The sequence below is a fragment of the Podarcis muralis genome, chromosome 8 (assembly GCF_964188315.1).
Source record: "Podarcis muralis chromosome 8, rPodMur119.hap1.1, whole genome shotgun sequence".
Lineage (NCBI taxonomy): Eukaryota > Metazoa > Chordata > Lepidosauria > Squamata > Lacertidae > Podarcis > Podarcis muralis.
Genome location: NC_135662.1, coordinates 34,343,011 through 34,365,985, shown reverse-complemented (window position 1 = coordinate 34,365,985; position 22,975 = coordinate 34,343,011). Strand labels below are relative to the sequence as shown.

Here is a 22,975-nt window from a genome sequence, read left to right as displayed (position 1 = left end):
TTATTACTCTCCAGTATTAATGCCAAATCACATTCCTTGGTTCTAGTTGGAGGATCACTTGTGATTCAGATGTTTTTGGAAGCTTTTTTTAAAAAAACAAAAACAAAAAGCCCTACTTGTTTATTTTCCAGTCATAAGATATAAAATCAACAGTAAGCTTATTTACAATAAAATGTGAGATACAAAAATCAAATATTGTTGTACAGTGTGCATTAGCATACCATTGACTGTGTTTCAGTATTTTTGTTGATCTCTTGGTACTTTTAAAAAGAAAATGAAGTTATGGCTTTGCTTAAATTGAAGTCTCATAAGTTTACATGCTAGAAGATATCAAAGTTTAGCATATTTGAAACACGAACTAATACAAAAACAAAAGAGGAACGTTAATGAAAAGCCAAAGTTCTTTTGCAACACCTTCTTTCCAAGCCAGAGTTCCATATGTACTACTCTACTAATAAAACGTTGTAAACAGTATAAGAAGCATCATTTTATTATCATCCTGTGTCTGTGGTGTTTAAAACCTTTTGTAGATCCGATACGCTTTCCAATATCTGTTCTAGGACAGGTTAAGACTTGAAAGAAACAAAGAATACAATCAGTATCTCAGGGAAAGAGAAGACTGGAATGAAAGGTTAAGAAGAGTAGGGAAGAAGCACGCAGAGGTAAACCACAGACAGAGATTCTCGACTCTTTCATTGTTCACAAACCCATTATTTAGACTTTAAATTTAGAATTATTCTGGGCATGGCACGGTATGGGCAGGCTAACATTTATAGCTCGTTGAAATATAAAATGAATCCTGTTTTTATTAAGATTTTATTTGGAAGATGCTGCATGTGTCACATCCCTTAACACTGCCCTTGTTATCTTCTTTCCCCTTTTTAGCTCTATGAAAATGGGGGGGGGGGGGATGGATAAAAATACCCAGTTGCAGTGAAGATGTGGCCCCTCATTCCATCCTCCTTTCTTTGCGTTTATGTATTTATTTTAGTCAGTTAAAATACAACATCGATTCTGATATTCACTACAGTACGCACTGCAATATTGCCATTTAATAAGTGGTAGTAACATTATGCAGCCTAATTTAAAGCTTGCTTTTCTGGGTTGGCATTGAAACGGCTTATTAAAATTGCAATGATTAACGGCTTCCTTTGTGTTTAGCTTTAAAAATGTTTGTCTTTTGTGTTAACAGCATGACACAGACACAAACAAAAAAGGCATTGCTGTCACCAGATCCCAGCCAGCATTCCATACCCCAGCATTACAGCCACCAATAAGAGATGAAGAATTCTTCAAGAAAGATGCTTGCACTTCTACAGATGCCTTTGAAGAGCTGTCAGACAAGAGACAATCAGTAGATCAACACCACAAACCAAAGAATGACGGACATGGGGACACCCTGTTGCACAAACAACTTGATGAAGTATTGAACATTTCCAACAGAAAGCACCAAAGACTGGATAGCAAACCTGAGACCTTTTCTAGAAGGCATCACAGGTTTGATGAAGGTCATGATCCTGAAATAGACGATGAAATGGACCCTAGATTTCGATATGAAAGCGACTATGACAAAAAGCCACTGAGGGTCTTTCATGCTCAAAGGTAACTTTAACTTCCTGGCACTTCCTGGGCCAAACTAGACATGACACCTTTCTGTCACTCTGTGGTTTTTATAAGAACTAATAGCCAATATGAGGGTGTCCTATTTTTGTTGGGATTGTACTGGAGAGAAAAAGAATGGTGTGGCCCTATTGAAAATCTCCCCGTAACCCGTTACCAGACTTGAAAGAACAGTTCCTGTTTGTGCTCATTCATAGCAACTCCTCAGTCTGCTATTAATATCCTTAACAACACCTGACTGCTGATGATGCATTTAGCATCACCTCTCCTTTATTGTGCAAAACAGGCACACACTGTTTGGCAAATTACAGAAATAGTGCCGTCTCCCTTTTCTGTCTCTATCCATATGTTAATTGAGTGAAACAAACCACCTCCAGCCCAGAAGAAGGATGTTTGTAAACTTCATTTTTTTAGCTAAGGCTGGCAGTGGAATATGGTGTGGTAATACCATTACTTCATTTCAGTTCAACTACTGCATGTGATTGTGCATTTAGAGTAGAGCATTATGTTCTACCATATTAAGTCTGCATTTCTATCTTGGGTGCAGCTGTGCAGCAGTTTTGAAAGGGAGGGGAGAACACAAATATGCAATGGACATCAATCCTAGAATCCACACACCTCTGTGACTTCATCTCACTCTGATTCTTGGCCATTTTCCTATAAGCTCTGACAACTGTACTATCTCTGAGGGTTACGTAGTCAGAGTGACATAAATCTCAGTTATAAGAAATGTGTTGTTTTTTTAAAACGGTTCACAATTACTTTCTGAGAAGGCAGGATTTTTGTTATCTGGATGTCCAGAGCTTTAGAGTGTTTTAGCATAGATGAGGGCCCCAAATTCCTACCACCCTGCAGCAAACACCTGTGAGAAACCTCATTTTCTAGCAATTACCAACACCTCACCTTTTCATTAGTTTTCCATCTTTTCTAAAATGGTATATTCAGTTCCATTGGTTAAAAAGAGTGATTTCTTCTCTTTGATCAGAAGCAAAATTGCCTAAAGATATTAGTTTGAAAAAGTAAAAATACATAGGAGTTATGCAGAGGCTATCATATAAGAGATTTCACCTAAATCCATGATTCAGCTTAGCAGTTACAAGCACATGACTTTAATGTGCATTCCTTTTTGATATAGTAATCCCTCTGTGAACATCCGCCTTGTCTAGCGTCCATTCCGGTGAACCTCCGCAGCAAACCCGGAAGTACCAGAATGAGTTACTTCTGGGTTTGCTGCTCGCACATGCACAGAAACACTAAATCGTGCTTCGCACATGTGCAGAAGTGGAAACCGCTCTGCGCGCGTGCGCAGACTCGGCCCTTTGCCCTGCATCCTTTTCAGCTAGCGTTCGGGGCTGTGGAACAGATCCCAGCCGCAAAACTAGGTACGACTGTATTTTCTCCTTATGGTTGGGTAATGTGCCCTGGGAATCACATTAGATACCTTTGCAGTTGCTTATTTTGACCCATCTGCAATCCTTAGGGATGCAAATTTAAATTAAGGTTTGGATTCTTTCGATAACCAATGAGTTGCTAGGGGCAACTTGCCTTGCCCTGAACTAGAGTTTCTTGACAGGAGGATTGCATACTAAATGTAGTTTGTTTTGATTGGCCTATTATCTACTTCTTTCTCATGTCAGATTCCAAGGCACTAATGATCAAGCACAAGCTGCTGCTGGCAGTGTCCCATATGCAACAGGACTAATCATTGGTATGTATGTATGTATGTATGTATGTATGTATGTATAATCTACCTAGCGGGGGAAGTTGTGTTGTGATAACTGCCATAATATGTTATACCTTTTGTTGGGATTTTAGGTGTTTGTTGTTGTTGTTTAGTCGTTTAGTCGTTTCCGACTCTTCGTGACCCCATGGACCAGAGCACGTCAGGCACTTCTGTCTTCCACTGCCTCCCGCAGTTTGGTCAAACTCATGCTGGTAGCTTTGAGAGCACTATCCAACCATCTCGTCCTCTGTCGTCCCCTTCTCCTTGTGCCCTCCATCTTTCCCAACATCAGGGTCTTCTCCAGGGAGTCTTCTCTTCTCATGAGGTGGCCAAAGTATTGGAGCCTCAGCTTCACGATCTGTCCTTCCAGTGAGCACTCAGGGCTGATTTCCTTCAGAATGGATAGGTTTGATCTTTTTGCAGTCCATGGGACTCTCAAGAGTCTCCTCCAGCACCATAATTCAAAAGCATCAATTCTTCGGCGATCAGCCTCCTTTATGGTCCAGCTTTCACTTCCATACATCACTACTGGGAAAACCATAGCTTTTACTATACGGACCTTTGTTGGCAAGGTGATGTCTCTAATTTTTAAGATGCTGTCTAGGAGGTTTCTCATTGCTTTTCTCCCAAGAAGCAGGCATCTTTTAATTTCGTGGCTGCTGTAGCTTATAAAGGTTAGAGATTGTAAAAACCCCAGAGTGCAACGTTAGAAGAAATGTTTCACCCTCCTGTTCCTGTCCTGAAAACATTTTAATACAAAGCTGCAGAAAAATGGCTGTGTTCTAGCACTTTAATAAATTGCTGTTTCTGAAATGGAGCACCAACAAAATAATTAAATAACAAATAATAAATAATTATTAATAGCATAATAATAATAAATAATTATTATTTTTTATTTATAACCCATTTATCTGGCTGGGTTTCCCCAGCCACTTTGGGTGGTTCCCAACAGAATATTAAAAACACGATAAAACATCAAACATTAAAAATTTCCCTAAACAGGGCTGCCTTCAGATGTCTTCTAAAAGTCAGATAGTTGTTTATTTCCTTGACATCTGATGGGAGGGCGTTCCACAGGACGGGTGCCACTACCAAGAAGGCCTTCTGCCTGGAATTACAGTTCAAGGGCTAAGCCACATGGAAGATTTGCAATTAAATCTCATGGTTTTTTTCCTCTCAAGCTTACGTGCCTCCCGGTGAAGGCATGACCGCATTCTTTTGTAGTTGCTTCACTCTGACAATTGTTCAGCTGTTTCTCCAACTTTGACACTAATGTGAAAATGGTTTGAGCTGTGATTAGGATTTTAGCCTTGGTTGCAAACTATAGAGTGCAAAATATTCTTCGGCACAAGGATGTTCAGTGGGATTTGTGCTTATTCATCTTTAGTCTGGATTGTGCCCAAGGCAGGAAGAGATCTATAGTTCATTTTTGTTGTCAAAGTAGGAGAACAGGGGAAAGAGGTTTGGAAAATGCATTTCCTTGGAAGTAGTGATTTTAGGAGTAGTGGAATTGTTGCAGGTGATAGAGTTCTGCTGTGTTTATGGCACAATTTTAGCAGAATCTATGTATCTATGATACTAGAAGAGCAACCTGTACGTATTTTAGCTACTATCTTCATTTTTAGGTGGTCAAGACAGAGAGCTTATCCAGAGAAGAAAAGAGCAATATAGGCGAGAACTGATGGAACAAATTGCAGAGCAACAAAGAAATAAGAGACGGTAACCAGAAGCTACTAAACTAACAATAATTCAAATTGATGAGTGATAAGTATTGAAAACTTTGTGAGAAATATGAAGGGAAAATCTTTTTATTACTAACAGTTTGGGATAATGTATTGATATTTAAATCTTAAAAGTTTCATTTTTCCTCCCAGATTGCTTTCTTATCTCTTGAAAGCATGTCCTATTGCATCTTCAGAATGGTAATTAATGCAAGGATAAGGAAACAGGGATGATTTTTGTCTGGTCATTTCTGCTTATGGAAACCTAACTCTGTATAGAAGCTTAAGGTACCTCTTAGTTGTACAGTGGTACATCAGGTTAATAACTTAATTCGTTCTGGAGGTCCGTTCTTAACCTGAAACTGTTCTTAACCTGAGGTACCACTTTAGCTAATGGGGCCTCCCACTGCTGCCACGCGATTTCTGTTCTCATCCTGAAGGAAAGTTCTTAACCCGAGGTACTATTTCTGGGTTAGCGGAGTCTGTAACCTGAAGCGTCTGCAACCCAAGGTACTACTGTAATGGGAGGCAGAACAGAATCCTCAACCTTGGTTCCTCCCCCTTCATTTCAGTTTGTGTCCCTTGAAGATTGTTTCACATATACGTAATGGAAAGTAGGAATGAATCCACATGGGAAATATAATGAGGGATATGGTTGACTAATCACTAGACCAATGTAATCTGAAACAAGTTCCTATTGGTTCTTCAAAAACTTATATGTTCGACTATTAGGAAAAGATTATTAAATTAAAGCATAAATTAGTTATTTTAACTGTTCTGTTGTGAGAGATCCAGAGATACGGGGTGCATTGGATGAGGGTGGTTCAGCTTGAACCAGGGAAGCATGGGTTCAAATCCCAGCTTGGGCATGAAACTCACTAAGTGGCCTTGGTTAAAACTCTGCTTCTTAAGTCAGCCTAACTCTCAGGATTGTTCCGATGATAAAGTGAAAGGATCCATTGTATGCCACCCATTGTTCCTTTGAGAAAGTGTGAGATACAAATGTTATGCACAATATTTCTGTCCTTATCTTCTGTGTGTGTTTGTGTGTATTTCTTTGATAGTGAAAAAGAGCTTGAGCTCCCAGTTGCTGCATCTGGAGTTGTAGACCCTGAGAAGAAGGTGAGAAATTTTAATGTTCAGGCCTTCTCAGGTTTAGCTAATCGTTTTAAGATGAATCTGTGTCAATGTGGTGCAGTGGTTAGAGTGTTGAACTGTAACCTGAAAGCAACTTCACACATGGCCATGAAGCTCACTGGCTGACCTTGGGCAAGTCACAGTCTATCAGCCTGACCTACCTCACAGGGCTGTTGTGAAGATAAAATTGAGAAGGGGAAAACCAGGTACATGGGAATGGGTATCCAGTTCCCCGCACCTGTTGTACAACATTGCAAACGTGATTTGAGGACTCCTTAGGACGCTTTAAGTTGCTTCCTAGACTTCGATATAAAAATGAAATGCCTTTGTTTTGGCGCAAGTAACTGACTGGAACAAAAGCCAGATGGCAGTGCCTCTTTGTAAGCAAGGAGAGTTAAGTTTATAGGTACTCAACACTGGATGCATTTGTGCCATAATAAATCATGACTTAACATGATGTGCATATGCCACAGTGAGCCTTGGGCTTGCCCATTTCCCCTTCCCCTGACAAGCAGCTGGAAAGGTAACTTTGGAGTCTTTGCTATTGGTTTCCCTTAAACACAGCTTGTTATTTTATCCAAAGCAGGGAATCGTTTTTTGCGATGAACTATGATCAGTTTCAAAACAAGCTGACTACAAACCATGAGTTAGAAAGTTGCCTTGTTAAAACTAACTTTAGTTTGGGTCAGCCCTGATCCCTATTTTTGACAAAATGATAAGCCACTTTGTTTAAGGAAAACAAAACAAAAAAAGCTTTCCAAGTTCCTCTCCTGGCCATGAAGGAGGTGGAGAGGGGGGAATGTGCAAGTGCAAGACATAGACTATGGCTTATTGTGACACTTGAACATTCTTAGGGTAAGTTGACACAGTCTCTTGGCAAAAGATACTCATCTTATGTAAATCTGTCTAAGGACTTGGTGAAAATAATCCTGCTGTCCACAGAGCCTCTTTTCACGGCTTTCTGAAGTTGTTCCACTTGTGTAGGATTTCAGTATATTATGGTTTTCCTAGGCTGATAATCCAAGAATTATCGAACCACATAAAGGCCTGCCAAATAGTTCCTGCTTAAGCTAAGAAGCTGCTTCTGAACAGCCTAGTATCTGAAGCTGATGGGAAGCAGAGGTTTTCATGCTCAACTAGTGACTGCTGCGTGCAGCACTTTTTGGACAATGCTGTGTTACATCACTCCCAGATGCCCTCAATGCCATTGTGAAGTGGAGGCTAGTCTCCCCCCCCCCCATAAAAAAACCCCCCAAGCAACCCCACCTCAGCAAAACTAGCCACAAACCTTTCAGGTGTGTTGGATAGGGAATTGGATTGTGGGCCAAGTGCTAATGAAGAGTTAAATAAGGGTCAAGGGGTCTTTCTAAGGGAAGGGGCAGTGTCTGGACAGGTCCTGTACTGTCAGTCATATTTTCTATGTGAACAAGGGGCAGAGGACCCAACTATTTTTGCACACAATGATTGCTTTGGGGGATTTGTTGTGGTAGAGCACTCAGTGGAACATGTAACCTCAGAAGAGGCTATGAAAGAAGGTCTAGTAAAGGTAAATACCTAGTAAATACCTTGTTAAAAGAATAACTGGGGCGGGGTATAAGCATCAACATTGTATTAGGTGACTGAAAGTTGGGAGTACTTTCCATCTATTTAAATTATTCTGCTGCTTTTAAAAGTTTTCCTTCTGGTATAACTATGTGAGCTAAGCCCTAGAAAAGAGATCATGGGGAAAATATAAATACATTTCAATGTGCCTCTGACTTCTGAGAATTAACATATCTCAGTATGGGAGTATATGTAGAGCTTTAGCTAAGAGGAACAAGTGCAGGCATATGATACAAGAGGTCCCTGGTTAGAAACAGAGTAATAGTTATATACTTGGATATCCAGCAGGGATACGGGGGGGGGGGGTGCTTAGGCCTTTATTTCTGCCCCTTGAAGACAGTGCCCTTTCCCAGTCTCCAGATTCATCTAGGTCCAAAAAGCAGTCTGAAAAACTTGCCAAAAGAGGGAAACAACTGCTAGGATTCCCCCTTGGATTCTGACCAAAGAATGCTACAAGGCATTCCACAAGACAACTCACCTTGTATCAGGCAGAAACATTTGCAATTAGAAATTGGGTGTAGCCCACACTTGCGTTGTACTAACAATATTGTATATACTGTCTTGCAGCTAAGTGAAGAAAAGGTAAACATTTTAACATATTGCTATTTTGGTCAACAACTGTTCTACCTAGATGGGTGTATAGTGTCCACTTCAGGCATGTGGGGTTCCAGAGCTATCAGCATTTTTCTGGCCATAAACACGGTGATACAGAAATTCAGTAGGAAATCAATCTTCACAAATCTCTCTGAGACCTTCCATGTTACATTAGTTTTCAGAGTAAGGTTTTCAACGTGCTCAGTAACAAGTTACACAGTAGCTGTTGGGGAAACCATGGAGTAGTTAGTGGCATAGTTTTGAAACCTACATGCTTTTTGAATTAAGTGCATGGTACCACCTCTTTTTCTTTTGTATCCTCTTCCAACCGTCAATAAACATTTTTATTTAGCAGAGTTATAGAGTAAGCTATATTGCGGTGTTTTTAAAATGAAAAGCAAAAAAAACAAACAAACATTAATAAGATCTTGTCTAATATAATGGATATCTATAAAAACATAATTTGGTGGTGTTTCTTAATGGCTAATGTTTTTTAGAAATGTTTATTGGGCATGTTTCAATATTTTTCTCCTTTAGATTAAATGCTATAGTACGTTGCTTCTTCTTTGAAATAGCTGTTTCCAAATTTTCTAAGATTAACACAAGTGTTGATTATCAATTATCTTTTTTACTAGCATGTTCAACTAAACATTTAGCATGACAGTTACTTTGCGAAAAATAATTTTATACTAAAATTTCAGTGGGTTCTTAAATGTGACATTTAAAGCACTGCATTGCTTTTGGAAAACGTTATTTTCTGAAATGGTGCATAGTACTTAACTAGTTTGAGCAGCCTAATAACCTAAATAATAAATCAACTTTTTTCCATAGCCTAACCGACTGAAAGAACTGGGATTAACACCACGGATATCTGAGGAGAGAATACCACCAGAAAGACCAAGACCGGCATTTCAAACTCCTACCCCTGGACCTACCTCCATATCTGCACCTCCTATCTCACCTGTGAATGAAGAGTTCCACAGAGGGTTGTCCACTACTCTTGGAGAAATGTTGGCTCCCAGGTGACTTTCTGTAGTGTTTTCTTTGCCATAGTCTGATGTTTGGGTACATGTGAGGTATCTAAGTCTGTGGCAAAGGTGGCTAACCCTCAAGCCAGGAACGTGATCTGCATCACCCCCAAGTGGTCTCTCGCCCCCTCCCCAAAGTTCCAATCAATTTTGGTGGCAGCTGCAAAAAGGGAAAAACATTAAGTAGACAAAGTGCTGGGCAGCAGCCCAGTGTTCTGATGGGAATGCAAATCACCTCCTGCCCAGTTATCAGATCAATCAAGCATCAGGTTTCTGAAAAGAGCAAAAGGTGCATTAAAATAAGCGATTGTATTTTATGTCACTACTATTCCACAAGCATGGAATAGAGAGGGTTGTTTTTTTATCAGAGGCACCATCCGGTAGAAGCTCACAGTAGGCATGCTATGGGGTGTGTGTGTGTGTGTGTGTGTCATTTTTCAAGCAGCTAAATATTTGGCTACAACTGGAAGCACTGAGTGAAAGATACTATATTTTAAATCTTCTAAAACAACTGTGTAACAGCTATAAATGCATAGCGCTATATAAGTATCATATACAAAGACACTGTGGGGTGGGTATTGGGTCCTAAAGGTAAAGGGACCCCTGACCATTAGGTCCAGTCATGGACCTAATGAGCGGCGCTCATCTCGCTTTATTGGCCGAGGGAGCCGGCATACAGCTTCCGGGTCATGTGGCCAGCATGACTAAGCCGCTTCTGGCGAACCAGAGCAGCACACGGAAACACCGTTTACCTTCCCGCCGGAGCGGTACCTATTTATCTACTTGCACTTTGACGTGCTTTCAAACTGCTAGCTTGGCAGGAACAGGGACCGAGCAACGGGAGCTCACCCCGCCGCGGGGATTCAAACTGCCGACCTTCTGATCGGCAAGTCCTAGGCTCTGTGGTTTAACCCACAGCGCCACCCGCGTCCTAGAAGCACCTAAATGAGACATAAGAACGTTTTGCCTTGTGGTAAGCCTAGGTATTCTGAAGCAGTGCACTTTACCAACCATCAAAAGTGGGCAGTGATTAGAACAAAGTTGGCATGTTAGTATCAGTGAGAAGCATTAACTGATTCCTGCATTGCAGGGGGCCGGACTGCATTCCCCTTGGGACGCTTCCAACTTAAGATTCTATGATCAAGTGACAGAATTCCTGCATGGAAAAAATGGCCAGATATTTTTGTTCACACTTTTTCTTCTCTCGTGGTGAGGCATGCTTCAAAAAGCCCCCTTTAAAACACACTGTCATTTTTCTTTGGATTTAGGATTGCACCGTTACCGCCTCCTCCACCTCCACCACCAATTCTGATTGATAACTACAGAACTCCATATGACGACGCATACTACTACTATGGTGCCAGGAACCCTTTGGACCCCAGCCTTGCATACTGTAAGTTGATTAACCAAGTGGTGTAGAGCTATAGTAATACACTCTCTGGAGGTTATTGCCTCAGACGGCACTCACCAGCACAGTTTCCTGTTAGTAAGAACGATAGCCAGTCATATTAATCCATTAAATTCAGTTTTTAAAACAATAATAATCATGTTTATGTTTTAGCTGTTTGCACTATCTTCATATTTTATGATTTGGTTCTATAGAAATATTTCTATAAATAAATGCATCTTTACATAACTGGCTGGCACAGTTTCTTGACATGCCAGCATTTTATATTCTTCAGATAATAAAACAGCATAATAAAATAACTGTCCAGACTGTAAAACACTAGATTTAAGTTTTGGTGTCTTGATTGTTTTAGATGGGCCAGGTGTAACAGGGATGCAGCCTTCTTCTGCACCTCCACCTGTAGATACTGTTCACAGACCTCCTCCTATGACTGCGTAAGTATCGATAAGATTAGTTTAGCATTGTTTGGCTCTTTATTTCGGAATGTGAGTTTTAAAAAAGATGTTTTTATTGAAAGATTTTCCATAAGTAACAAAAGTACATTCAGTATCTCTGTTTTTAAATTGTAGCATCCTTCATACAAATCAAGTAAAATCAGTTTGAGACATTTTTTGTTGTAGACAATGTGGGGTTGAGGGGGGAGAAGGGAAGAAAGTAGAGAAAGAGACATTTAGGAGAGGGGGAAGGTGAAGGAGACATTAAACTTTCATTTTTACATATATGAGTGGAGCTTTTTTGTCAGTGTCACTTGGAATAGGTGTCTTATTTTTGTTGGCAGAGCAAGAGGTCAAAGGGCCCAAGGTAGGGTTGGTGGCAGTTGATTGGTAGCAGTGTGTTTTGTTTGTGGGACGTGGGTGTTGTTAGCCATATTGATTTTTATGTTGTCAGGAAAGATCGGTCATTGTCTTCTTGGCTTGTATATGCGATAAGGGGGGCGGGGAACAAGGGTACAAGCATTCTCTTTGGTTTGACCCCATGATAGTTTCAGTTTGCTGGTTAGTTTTTTTAATAGGGCGGTTTCCCATAAAGTTTGATACTAGTTGTCCCTGGACACTCCCGATAGGCCCCTCCAGTGTCTGGTTAGAGGCACTGCTAGCTCCTGAGAGTAAGTGGCTTATAAGTTCTTTGCCATGTTAATGTGCGTTATTGTCTTGGAAGATATTTTGTAGGGCCTATTCTGGAGTTGCTCCTCTTACCTGTTTTGCTATTTGATTTTGAAATGGAATTGTGGAAAATTTGCCAGCTTTCTGAATGTAACTGCAAAACTGAAACCGCTTTTTAGATAATAAATCAACAGTGTAGTGAAAACTAATAAAGTATCACCTGAGAAAGACAGATTTCAATTAGTAACACGCTTAGGTTTTCTTTAAAAACACATTGCGTTTTTACTCTTTTGCATGCAGAAGTAAAATTGGAGCAAGAATTGCAAATGACAGGCCAAAAGGTCTGGGTATGTTTCCCGAAGAAAAACCAAAGACCTCAAAAGAGGCTACTTTAGCTTATCAGCAAGAATTACAACAACAGGTGAGAAGCTTAAATTTGTTTGGAAATTTGTTTGTAAGTGCTTAGACTTACATTGAATTCAGTATTAATTTTTATCGTATTAATGAGACATGTAATGCCAAATGCTGATACTTTTTTGCAGATAAGGGAAAGAGAAGAACGTCGCAGGCAAGAGAAGGAAGAAAAGGAACGGTATGAGGCCAAATTAGAAGCTGAAATGAGAACGTACAATCCTTGGGGCAAAGGAGGTGGTGGTGCTCCTCTCAGAGATAAAAAAGGAAACCTCATAAGTATGTTTGAAATCAGGGGATTTTCTTCTTACTTTATCTATCTTTATGTCTATATTTATATTTGCTGAGAAACAAATGACACTTGGCAGGAGAGTAAAATGGATGTACTACAGCGAATTTACAGCATGGAAGAAATCAGCTCTGTTTATTTAGACAGTCAAACAGTAGTTTTGCTTCTTTTAGTGGGAGCTGCACTGACAAGGATGATATTTTTGGCAAAATGTAGCAAGAGGTGGCGTTTGGAATAAAAGGAAGACGTATAATGGAGGAGAAAATACTGTAATACACTGAAGACAGGCTTATGAGTACAGAGTCTTCCTCCCACACAAAGCTTTTTAGAGTCATTCTTAAACATGTTTACCAGTCTCATAATTGAGTCTGCTTCTTGTTTTATGTTGATAAAGGACAAACATCTAATTATGGCTAGATTTTTTAAATCTTCTTTAAAATACTGTGGCTCTCCTGCTAGTAGTTTGGAATTTTTATTGTTTTCATTAAATACATTTTAATCAGAATGGTAGTTGATATTTGCCAGCTGTAGCATAAATAATTTGCAAGTGAAGAGATGATAAATCTGGAGACAACTCTGTTAGACAAACGGCAGAAAACCTCAATGCATCAATACATTAGAGTACTGAGACTTCCCACTTGTGGCTTAAATGTAGTGCTAACATCTTTTTTTTCGTATAATAATAATAATTAATAATAAAAAATGGATCATGACAGATTGTTTTGGATTTTTAGTGAGCTTTTACATAAATCACACACTACACAGCACATGCAGCTCTTATCTTGGATTGTGGCCTTTGTATTTCCTCTTAACTGTAGCTCTGGAAAAACATTTCTTGGCTTGGAACTGTGTCATAAACATGCCTCACATTGGAATAAAACATTATACATGGCTGTTTCCCCCTTTTCTTCAGCTGACTTGAATATGATGCACAAGCAAAATGAAGATGCATATCATAATCCAGAGGCACGAGTATATGAAGATAAAAGGGCTATAGTATCTGTTGACCTAAGTTTGGCCTCCCCAAGACTTGAGAATACAGATGAATCTTCAAATAAAATAGCAGGTTTAAATAATACCATATTTTCAGTTGCGAATGTGTGTTGTGTCCCTGATGAATGACTGTACATTCTTCCTATGCTGTACTTTCCACTGAAGACAATCCTGTATGTTTCCTTGAATCCTCTTGAACGTGGTTTAGTTGGCAGTACTAGAAACTCTTTGTATGGTTGCACTGATAAATATTTTTGTATTCCTGTTCCCCATTGTGAAAGCACTCTGTGCATGCCCAAGGGGTTCCTTGCGCATTTACACGGTGTCCGCCATCAAATGAAGAAAGAGAACAGGAAGCTCCTCAGTGTGCATTATAATCACTGGCTCATGCGTAAATTATTTCCTATTAGTGTTGTCCCCTTCTTTCCTTCTCCTTTTGCGTCTGAATACCAGTGTTCAAGTTCCAATATTCTGCCAGGAAGAAAAGAAGCATCAGTCTTCAAAAAAAAGGAAAAAAAAAAGGTTCATTCTTGACTTGGTTTTTAGTTAGTGACATTAAAAAGGAGCTCTTTTAAAGAGGTAAAAAATGCTCAAGAAAATATTATTTGGGAATAAGATAGTTAGAGCTTGATTATGTCCACCTATATATTGAGTACCTGCAACCCAACCATAATATATGGTACATTGTAGCCGTGATCCAGAAAACTAGTGCTAAGTAGTCTGGTGTGCAGATATCTCCAATGCAATGCATGCAGTTTGATCGCCCATGGGTATTTTATATTTTTACTTACTAGTTGATCACAATGAAAACTATTTTAAAACATGGGATTATACATCAGTGTTCACAAGCATGGAACATGGCAAGGTATATAGTATGTTTAAATGCATTTTTTGGGTTAGAGAGAAGAAACCTAACCCACAGCCTAATTATTATATTTTCTTGTTTCGTCAACCACATGGAAGCGCTTGGAGGCAGATGCCAGGATTTTCAGTTTTGTAATAGAATTACTTTCTAAGTTTACAAATGTATTTTTAAAGTAGAATTAAGGGGGAATTCAGAAATCAAATACTGAGATTACTCTTGCATGTGGGGTTATCAGATGCAATTTCCCCATGCAAATAGTTATTTTTTAAACTGAAATATAAGGCAAACCTTTTTTATAGCTTAAAACACCATGGACATAGTGCACAAATTCAGAGATTTCCCACAAGCTCAAAGGAGCCAGTTTCTGCCATCTCATTGCCCACACCTGTACAGAGATATGTGCACAGACTAAGCAGAAGGCTCAGAAGGGGAATGGAAGATCTGCACATATGTCACATGTCCCCATGCCCTTTGCTTCATGCACATAGCCTGGTGCAAGTCATTTATGCTTTGACAGAGAGTGCTTTAAGTATTCATTGACCTCCCTTTTCCCCAGTGGCCTGTTCCACAGCCTGCGTGTCCACATGCATAGGCAAGAAGAATAGGGGAAAGAGTTTCTTTCAAGGATCTGGAAACTGCTGTACAGTGGTACCTCAGGTTACAAATGCTTCAGGTTACAAACTCCACTAATCCGGAAGTAGTTGCTCTGGGTTGCAAACTTTGCCCCATGATAAGAATGGAAATCGCGCACCAGAGGCAAGCGTGCAGCGGGAGGCCCCATTAGAGAAAGCGCACCTCAGGTTTAGAACAGTTTCGCATGAAGAATGGACCTCCAGAACGAATCAAGTTCGTAACCAGAGGTACCACTGTACATGATTTTAATTTGCTCCCGGTGGACCAGATGCTGTTTCCTTTTTCTTTCATTTTTAAGCTCAGATAATTCAGGTGTTTTAGGTTTTGCTGTTCTCACGCTACAGCACTTGCTGACTGGTTTTGTTGGGAGTTTCACATGTTGCGAAGGCAGGTTTCATTGGGTTAATGTCGCCAGCGTTATAGTATTCTTTAAAGCAAGATATCAAACACAAGTTTGAAATCTTCTGCGAGATAACAGGTTTAACAATGCAAACTATTTCTTTTTTAAAAATAGGTTTCACATATACACAAACATCCCCATTTGCTCGTGGTAACATTTTTGGTGAAACACCAACACCAGAGCAGCTTAGGCGGCAAGAATCGTACAAGAACTTTCTTCGTTTCCAGGTGAGTGTGTATATCAATATCAATATTAAGTGAAATAAAATATTTTTCTAATTTAGCAAACCTGTATTAATGAAAATAAATTTTAAAGATTTTGAAAAGCAGTGCTGCCCATGGCTATATATATATATATATATATATTCATTCATATAGTATTCTGTATGTTTATAATGAATCCATTATCCAAGTGCTGATTCTTTTATATAGCTAAACGATCATCATTTGCACATACAAAGCCAGTATTGTCAGGCTTGGGGAAAACCCCAAATCTGCAAAACAAACCCAATTTTTAGAAGGAAATTTGAGTGTGGAGGCAGGAGTGGAGCAGGGGCTGAGCATGAGCATGCTTTGTGCCCGTCAAACTGAATGCCAAGAGGGGTAGAGAGGAAGTCCTCTTGCCCCTGGTATGTGTGGAAACGGAATAACATAGAAAAGGGCTTGGCTGGCAGGAACCTTGCATGGGAGAACTTCATACTGCAAAATTTAGTGTTGCAGTAGGAAGCAACATAAGCAAAACAAGACTCAACTGAGTCTTTTTTTCACTAGAACAGTCTAACCTTTATAACCAAGGAAAACAGCTTGGAGTGGATGTTTTTACAGAAGGCTAAGCCTAAACCTTTTAAAACTAAGCTGACTCTAACTAGCTAGATCTGTGTTGTGTGGAACTGTGTGTGTGTGTTTGTGTGTGTGTGTGTGTGTGTGTATAGTGAAATTTCCTTTTTATCCCCTCTCCAAAACTAGAAATTTTAGTCTAGTTTACTATGTCCCCTCAAGCTTCTCTTCTAGGATAGTGCTGAACACCAGGTTTCTACAGACTTCCTACCCCTAGAATTTAAGTTCTTACAGGATTTGGCTCCTACCACATAGTCATCTTACTGTGCCCTTATTAGTCAGATTAGTTTTAAATAAGTGGATGTTACTTTCCCTCTCCTTGCATGTCTTCTTAACTTGCCTTGATGCTTTGTCGACTGGGGCCAAGACACTTTTTCAGCTGGGGCTCCCTGTGGCTTGAGAAGGTGGGGTTGGCAGCCTGTATAGAAAGGGGGAGGTCTGTCTGGTAGATGGTATCAAGGTAATCTCTGGTTATTAAATAAGACTCAAAGCAAAATATTGTAATGGATGGAAGACTTTCCTTTATCTGTGCGAGGGTAGAGATGGGTAGACTTCCACTTACAGCCATGATGCAGATCTTAAAATAGATTTTATAATCTCTGTAAAGGCTTGAATATTCTTAGCTGCTCTTTCTGGCCGATAAATATTTGGTCTTTTCCTTCATAGATTGAGGAGAAAAGAAAACGAGAAGAGGACGAGCGTGAAAAACGAAGACTTGAAGAAGAAAGGGAAGAAAAAAGGCTAGCTGAGCAGAGGGCTAAAATACAGAGAGAATATGACGAGGAAATAGAGAGGAAACGAAGGAGAGAAGAAGAGGTGTGGTATCTGACTTCTATAGATGTGATAGGTTTCCTCCCTTAAAGAGAATCAGGTGCCCCTGGGATTGAGTAAATTCTTGTGAAATCTCATAAAAAAAAAAAAGAGAGACTCAGTGTAATAATCACAATACTAAAAGATGTCAAGAAGGGAATTGCTGAAAGTAATCGTCCTTCATTGTACACCAGATACTCACTTCTTTCTTCAGGACTTACTAGTTAATTAGTGACTGAGAGGATTATGTTTATTTGTTCACTATTATTCACCCCACAAATTACACTTCTATCCCACAAAGGGATAAAAGCAAGACTTGCTGATTTCAGTGGGGCACATTTCTAAGAAGGACATTCTGAGTGTTAGGCTCTTTTTAATTGTGCATGTTCTCTGTCTGTGTACACCACCTGTACATTCACTGCAGTGTTAGGGCAACTTTTGCAGATGCACCTCCTGTGCAGTCATGTGATTGCTCCTGATTTTTAAGTGAAAAATAACTTTATAGTGTCTGTATTTTTCAAATTGCAGTCAAAGTTTGCTAAACATACTGGGGGTTGTTTTTTTGTTTTTGTTTTGCTTTTTGCAACTTCACTTTTTTTTTTTATCTTCGTAGCAAAGATTAAAAAATGAAGAACTGTATCGATTAGCTGAAGAAAGAAGAAAAGAGGGAGAGAGAAAAAGGGCGGAAGAGGAAGAAAGGCTGGATAAACAGCTCCAGCAGAATAGTGAAAATGAAAGACAGGTAATGGTTGGAGAAGAAAAGGTCATCATATTTCATAAATTCTTTCCTTGTTGGCTTAGATTTGAGGAGGGTAATTTTTTTCTCCTCCTTCCCCAGGTCTACAGTTCTCATAAAAATGGGTTCTAGGTGTGTGTGTGTGGAACCTCCAGAATGGCTTTCTGAGGGGTGGAGGAGCTGTAGACTGAGGGGGAGAGGAAGAGTGAACTTCTGTATGAGCAAAAGTGCCTCCTAGTTGGGGAATCACAACAGCTTAATCAGTCCATAATACTATACACTCAACACGACACACCAAGAATATAAGATCATCACAGGCACAGCTTAACATCCAGAGTACAGGTCTTCTGATCTATTGTACTACTTTTGCTGTGGGACAGTGAGGAGGTACTCGTCTGCGACTACTATTTGCATATGACCCCTGCCTCTACATATGGTCATGTGAAGAAGCCTTTCTTGCAACCATTCCCACTTACAGGACTTTTCGCTTCCAGTAGATAACTAACTGTAGAACAATTTGCTTGTTTCAACTGTGCTATGACACTATTACTATATACATTATTGGCAGAGTTGTGCCACTAGTTGACTATATGTCTAGAAGCATCTCCAGGCTTTGATATGCACGTTGCACTTTAATTTGCTGAACTAAGTAAAATTGTCCTTTATATTTGCAAGCTGGTTTGGTATTGTTGTATTACAATCGTTATAACACCTGATACTTTTTTTGTATATATTATCCACAAGTAGCATGACAGGGCATGGTACTTGGCTTTGACTGATAAACTTACGTAGCGACATAGGATGGTGGGGATGAAAATATATTTTGATACTGATTGGTTTATAATTTCCCCCTTTATCAACTCACACTTGGAGAAACCTAGTCTTCATGTAAGTCCTACATCTTTTTAGTTTGGTTATTAACTTGAACATCAACTGCTATTTTCTGCCTTCCACATGCTATGACTGTACATTGATGATTGATACCCATTACTGTTTGTTTTGTGTTGTATTGAGGCATCTCCTCAACTACCATGGTTACAGTATTTTCATTTATGCAGAGAACCTCTTCTTTCATATTACTAGCATTTTATCTTTTAAAATTTTCACGAATTTTGAAAACAGTTGAAAGAACCATAAATATTCCATATGTATATAATGAAGTATACTCCTTTTATAGCTTGAATTCAAAAGAATTAGACACCAAAGGCTCATGAGTTCAAAGCAACAATTTGAACTTTGAGTTCTTCTAATGCTTCTGTTATTTGGTGGTGGAACTGTGAGGAGTAGGGGCGGGTAGGGTCATGAGCACCCTCAACAGACATAGCTTTCCCAGAGGGTTCTACAGTCCAGCTGACTAAGGTATTGAGCATCCATATCTGGCTAGGCCTGTTTCTTAAAATGACAGTTAAAGGTAAAGGTAAAGGTACCCCTGCCCGTACGGGCCAGTCTTGACAGACTCTAGGGTTGTGCGCCCATCTCACTCAAGAGGCCGGGGGCCAGCGCTGTCCGGAGACACTTCCGGGTCATGTGGCCAGCGTGACATCACTGCTCTGGCAAGCCAGAGCCGCACACGGAAACGCCGTTTACCTTCCCGCTAGTAAGCGGTCCCTATTTATCTACTTGCACCCGAAGGTGCTTTCGAACTGCTAGGTTGGCAGGCGCTGGGACCAAACAACGGGAGCGCACTCCGCCGCGGGGATTCGAACCGCCGACCTTTCGATCAGCAAGCCCTAGGCGCTGAGGCTTTTACCCACAGCGCCACCCGCGTCCCTAAATGACAGTTAAGGAGTCCTTAATTTCATTTCACCAGCTCCTTCCATCTAATCCACACCAAGCTTAATGAGGTAAATTTCTAGGCTGTCATAACCTAGATTATTTTTATCCAAGATATATCATATCAAGATTAATATTTTAATTTGCTGAATTTCAGCTTTTCAGATTAGCTCTTTAATGGTAACATTCAGAAATATTGTACAAGCATTCAGTTAGTTTTGCATGGGAATGGATGGGACTGGATGTGTAGGACCTGCCCCTGGTCAGAACACATGACATGCTTAGAGTCCTCTGTGTTCAGTACAATAGAAAGATGGGGTTTACAGACTGCATGGTTGGAGTTTACATGTGAGGACCTGGATATGCTCTGACCAACATATGGAAGGTGCAGTGGGCATAGCAATTATGACCCCTTTTCTTCCAAGGGTACAAAACTGAACTCTAAAAGGGCCTGTATTTATAATGTGAAATAGCTTCATCCTATAAAGAGAAAGATAAGATAAATCTATATATGCTAAGCAGATATTACATGTGCAGAGAAAAACCTGTGTATATCTTTTGCAATACCGTCAGTATCCGATTTCCTTTCTCTTCCTCGCAGTCGCCCCCCACCCACACTGTAAGATTTAAACATGGTCCAACAGGGGACAAGCTCTTTGATTATGCTGACTACTTCTTTGCTGAACCTCTTTCCTCCAATGGTGCATCACTCTACATATCCCATAGACTTTGTGTATTCAATATTAATAAAAAAAACTTCTGCGTAGTTGGAATGTTCATAAACCTTCCCAAAAATATCTGTGCAGCTGAGTCAATTGAGGTTCCTAATCAACTGAAGTTAGAGTCCTTATCGTTAGCAGCAACAGAGAATTTAAACATTGGAGTATACATTTAACAAATGACTTTTAACTTTATCTATCATCTATCTATCTATCTATCTATCTATCTATCTATCTATCTATCTATCTATCTATCTGATTTTAGGGTAAATGGGCAAGCTTGCTTTTCCCTGCATTTCCTGTGCATTTCGTTCTTTAATTTCCCAGTACCCCTCTCTTTGTAGCCATAGATTCCTAAAAGATTAGCCAAGTGGGCTTTGCTTTTGGAAATAGATTCTGACAAAGCTTATTATGTCAGATGAAAGGCTTTCTTTGGTGTATAAATACTTTCGAGTTGCTGTTTAAGCAGGAAATTTTAATCTTCTCACCCCTCTCCATTTTTTTCAGATTTCTAGACAACCGTCTCCTCTCATTCCATCTCCTCAGAACAAAGCTGTCGTAAAAGAAGAAAGGGCTCTTTTAGTGGAGAGCCGTATGTCTTATTATACACATGTATGTTTGCCTTTTATTCAACTATAATCCGTGAATGTATTTCTGGCACTTTGCATCATGTCTTAAACCCCAGGGGATGTTTTGATGGAGGAAAAATACCACCATTATCAGTTGACATCTAATATCTTGGCAACCTTCTGATAAGTTTGTCATTTTGTGCTTTCCTTTCTCATTGAATAGTCTTCTCCCCAGCTACCGGGGCTGCTTTGGGTGCAAGAGGCCAGGGAAAAGATGCAGTTGGTTGATGTGGCTGCACCGTGGCCTGGGCAGGACCCATTCCAAGAAGCCAATAGGGGCTCTGCATTGGTTCCTGGGGGCGGGACTCAGGGTGCAACCTGGAGGGAAGACTTTCCCCCCTTGATCTGTTGCCTGAGCTACAAATAAGAGCCCAGGCTGCATCTCCAGCCATTGCCATCTTCCCCACCCTCCCTCCCTCTCTTGGTGTATGTTCTCTTTCTCTGGACATTTCTTGGCCCCTGGTTGACAGGGCTGGAGAGAAATGTTGTTCATAGTTATAACTAGCCTACCCCTGCAAGGTTTTTGCCTTTTGTGAGGGAAGGCATTGGGCAGGATACATAGCTTACATGGGACTCCCATAAGGGGGTAGGGGCACTTCCAGCTTTGGGCAGCTGGGGCCAGTTTTCTCATACCCACAGGAGCAGAGCACGGTGTGGTTGGCCTTGAGAACTTGGCCTCCAGCAAATAGACTAGGTGATAAATTGGCCAGTAGATGGAGGGGTGCCTGGTAAATAGATCCATGCCCTGTGCCATACCAGCCCCAGATATGCACTGTAACCAAAAAAAAGTTGCAGCCTTGCTTAACCCATAATGCTTTTTCCATATTCAGTCACTGCTCTCCTGCATCACACCTAGGTGCTCATGGTGCACAGAGACTGTTTTTGAAACTCCTCTTGTTCTCAAAAGCAGTTTGCCATGTGGTATGTCAATGTCTGTTATGAGAAAACCGAACCTCTTCCTTGAGCTTGTGAATGTTTGTTTCTTAGACTGAATGAAAATGAGCCATACGAAGTTACTGTTTTCATTTTATTGATGCAGTCATTTTTAGTACAATTTATATGTTAATGTTTTACTAGGATGTTCCCAGAGTCCCATCTCCTCCAGTTCCAGCTAGAAGAAACCAGCTACGTGCCTATGGTAAGAAATCTGTATGCCATGAATGAATACGTCACTTCTTTGGCTGTGATTTTTGGCCAAGAAAAATGCTTCCTTGGGTATTCTGTATCATTTTTGTTTTGTTACTATACTGAATTACAGAAGAAAAGAAGAATGTAATAAGTGAGCTGTCAGAGATGAGGAAGCAGCTTCGCAGTGAGGAGCGGCGACTCCAGGAAGAGTTGTTGAAAGTCCACAGTGATGACGATGACATGCCAGCGAAAGGGTGAGTGTTTTTCAGGCTATAGTTTGGCATTTGGTAAAGTGTGCAATTTCTCTTGGGCAGGTAATACATAATTGAGCAAATATTAAAGATGCTCCCCCGGAATTAAAAATTGCCAGTGGAAGGAGTGACAAGGGGCTTTGGCTGTGCTGACCTTTGTTGCTTTACACACCTCTGTAAGTTATACCCAGGTGGTCTGATCCTGGCACCTTCTGCAGCTGTTGAAGTGCAAAGAGAAAACTGCAGAATAATCCATTAGTGGAGTCTCCCTATAGCCTCTTTCCTGGTGCAAGAGTTAGGATGGAGCTCATGTTAGAAGCAGTGGGCTCTGGGATGGACTCATAAGACTTTCTCATCCACACTAAAGCCACAGTGCCAATGCTTCATTGCAATGAATTTTCCTTGCATCAGGTCTTAGATCCACAAATCTGTTGATAAGGCACAAGAGAGCCTAAAACTGAGGACTTTGTTCTCACATTAAAGCTACTCGTGACTCTAGTCGTCCTTAGTTAATGGCCCTTTGGCACATGGTTTATTCTGAGTTCCTTTCTTCACCTATTGTATCC

At 40.2% G+C, this 22,975-nt stretch overlaps 1 protein-coding gene across 18 annotated transcripts in view; it reads left to right on the top strand.

Moving 5' to 3' along the window:
• The window catches only part of CSPP1 (centrosome and spindle pole associated protein 1), a 75,655-nt gene that overhangs the window by 38,929 nt on the left and 13,751 nt on the right, over positions 1–22,975 (top strand). For 12 of the 18 annotated variants that reach the window (XR_003707575.2, XM_028736774.2, XM_028736770.2 and 9 more), the window contains 18 exons: positions 561–662; positions 1,193–1,602; positions 3,258–3,328; positions 4,969–5,062; positions 6,129–6,186; positions 8,371–8,385; positions 9,229–9,419; positions 10,694–10,818; positions 11,186–11,267; positions 12,237–12,357; positions 12,479–12,626; positions 13,550–13,702; positions 15,642–15,754; positions 17,030–17,179; positions 17,787–17,915; positions 20,909–21,013; positions 22,108–22,168; positions 22,289–22,412. Coding sequence is in view for 17 of the 18 variants with exons in the window: in XM_028736774.2 (XP_028592607.2) it covers positions 561–662; positions 1,193–1,602; positions 3,258–3,328; positions 4,969–5,062; positions 6,129–6,186; positions 8,371–8,385; positions 9,229–9,419; positions 10,694–10,818; positions 11,186–11,267; positions 12,237–12,357; positions 12,479–12,626; positions 13,550–13,702; positions 15,642–15,754; positions 17,030–17,179; positions 17,787–17,915; positions 20,909–21,013; positions 22,108–22,168; positions 22,289–22,412 (2,252 nt within the window). In the remaining variant the exon portion in view is untranslated. The remainder of the gene's footprint in view (positions 1–560; positions 663–1,192; positions 1,603–3,257; positions 3,329–4,968; positions 5,063–6,128; positions 6,187–8,370; positions 8,386–9,228; positions 9,420–10,693; positions 10,819–11,185; positions 11,268–12,236; positions 12,358–12,478; positions 12,627–13,549; positions 13,703–15,641; positions 15,755–17,029; positions 17,180–17,786; positions 17,916–20,908; positions 21,014–22,107; positions 22,169–22,288; positions 22,413–22,975) is intronic. The other 6 variants (XM_028736781.2, XM_028736783.2, XM_028736785.2 and 3 more) reach the window with 2 other exon arrangements.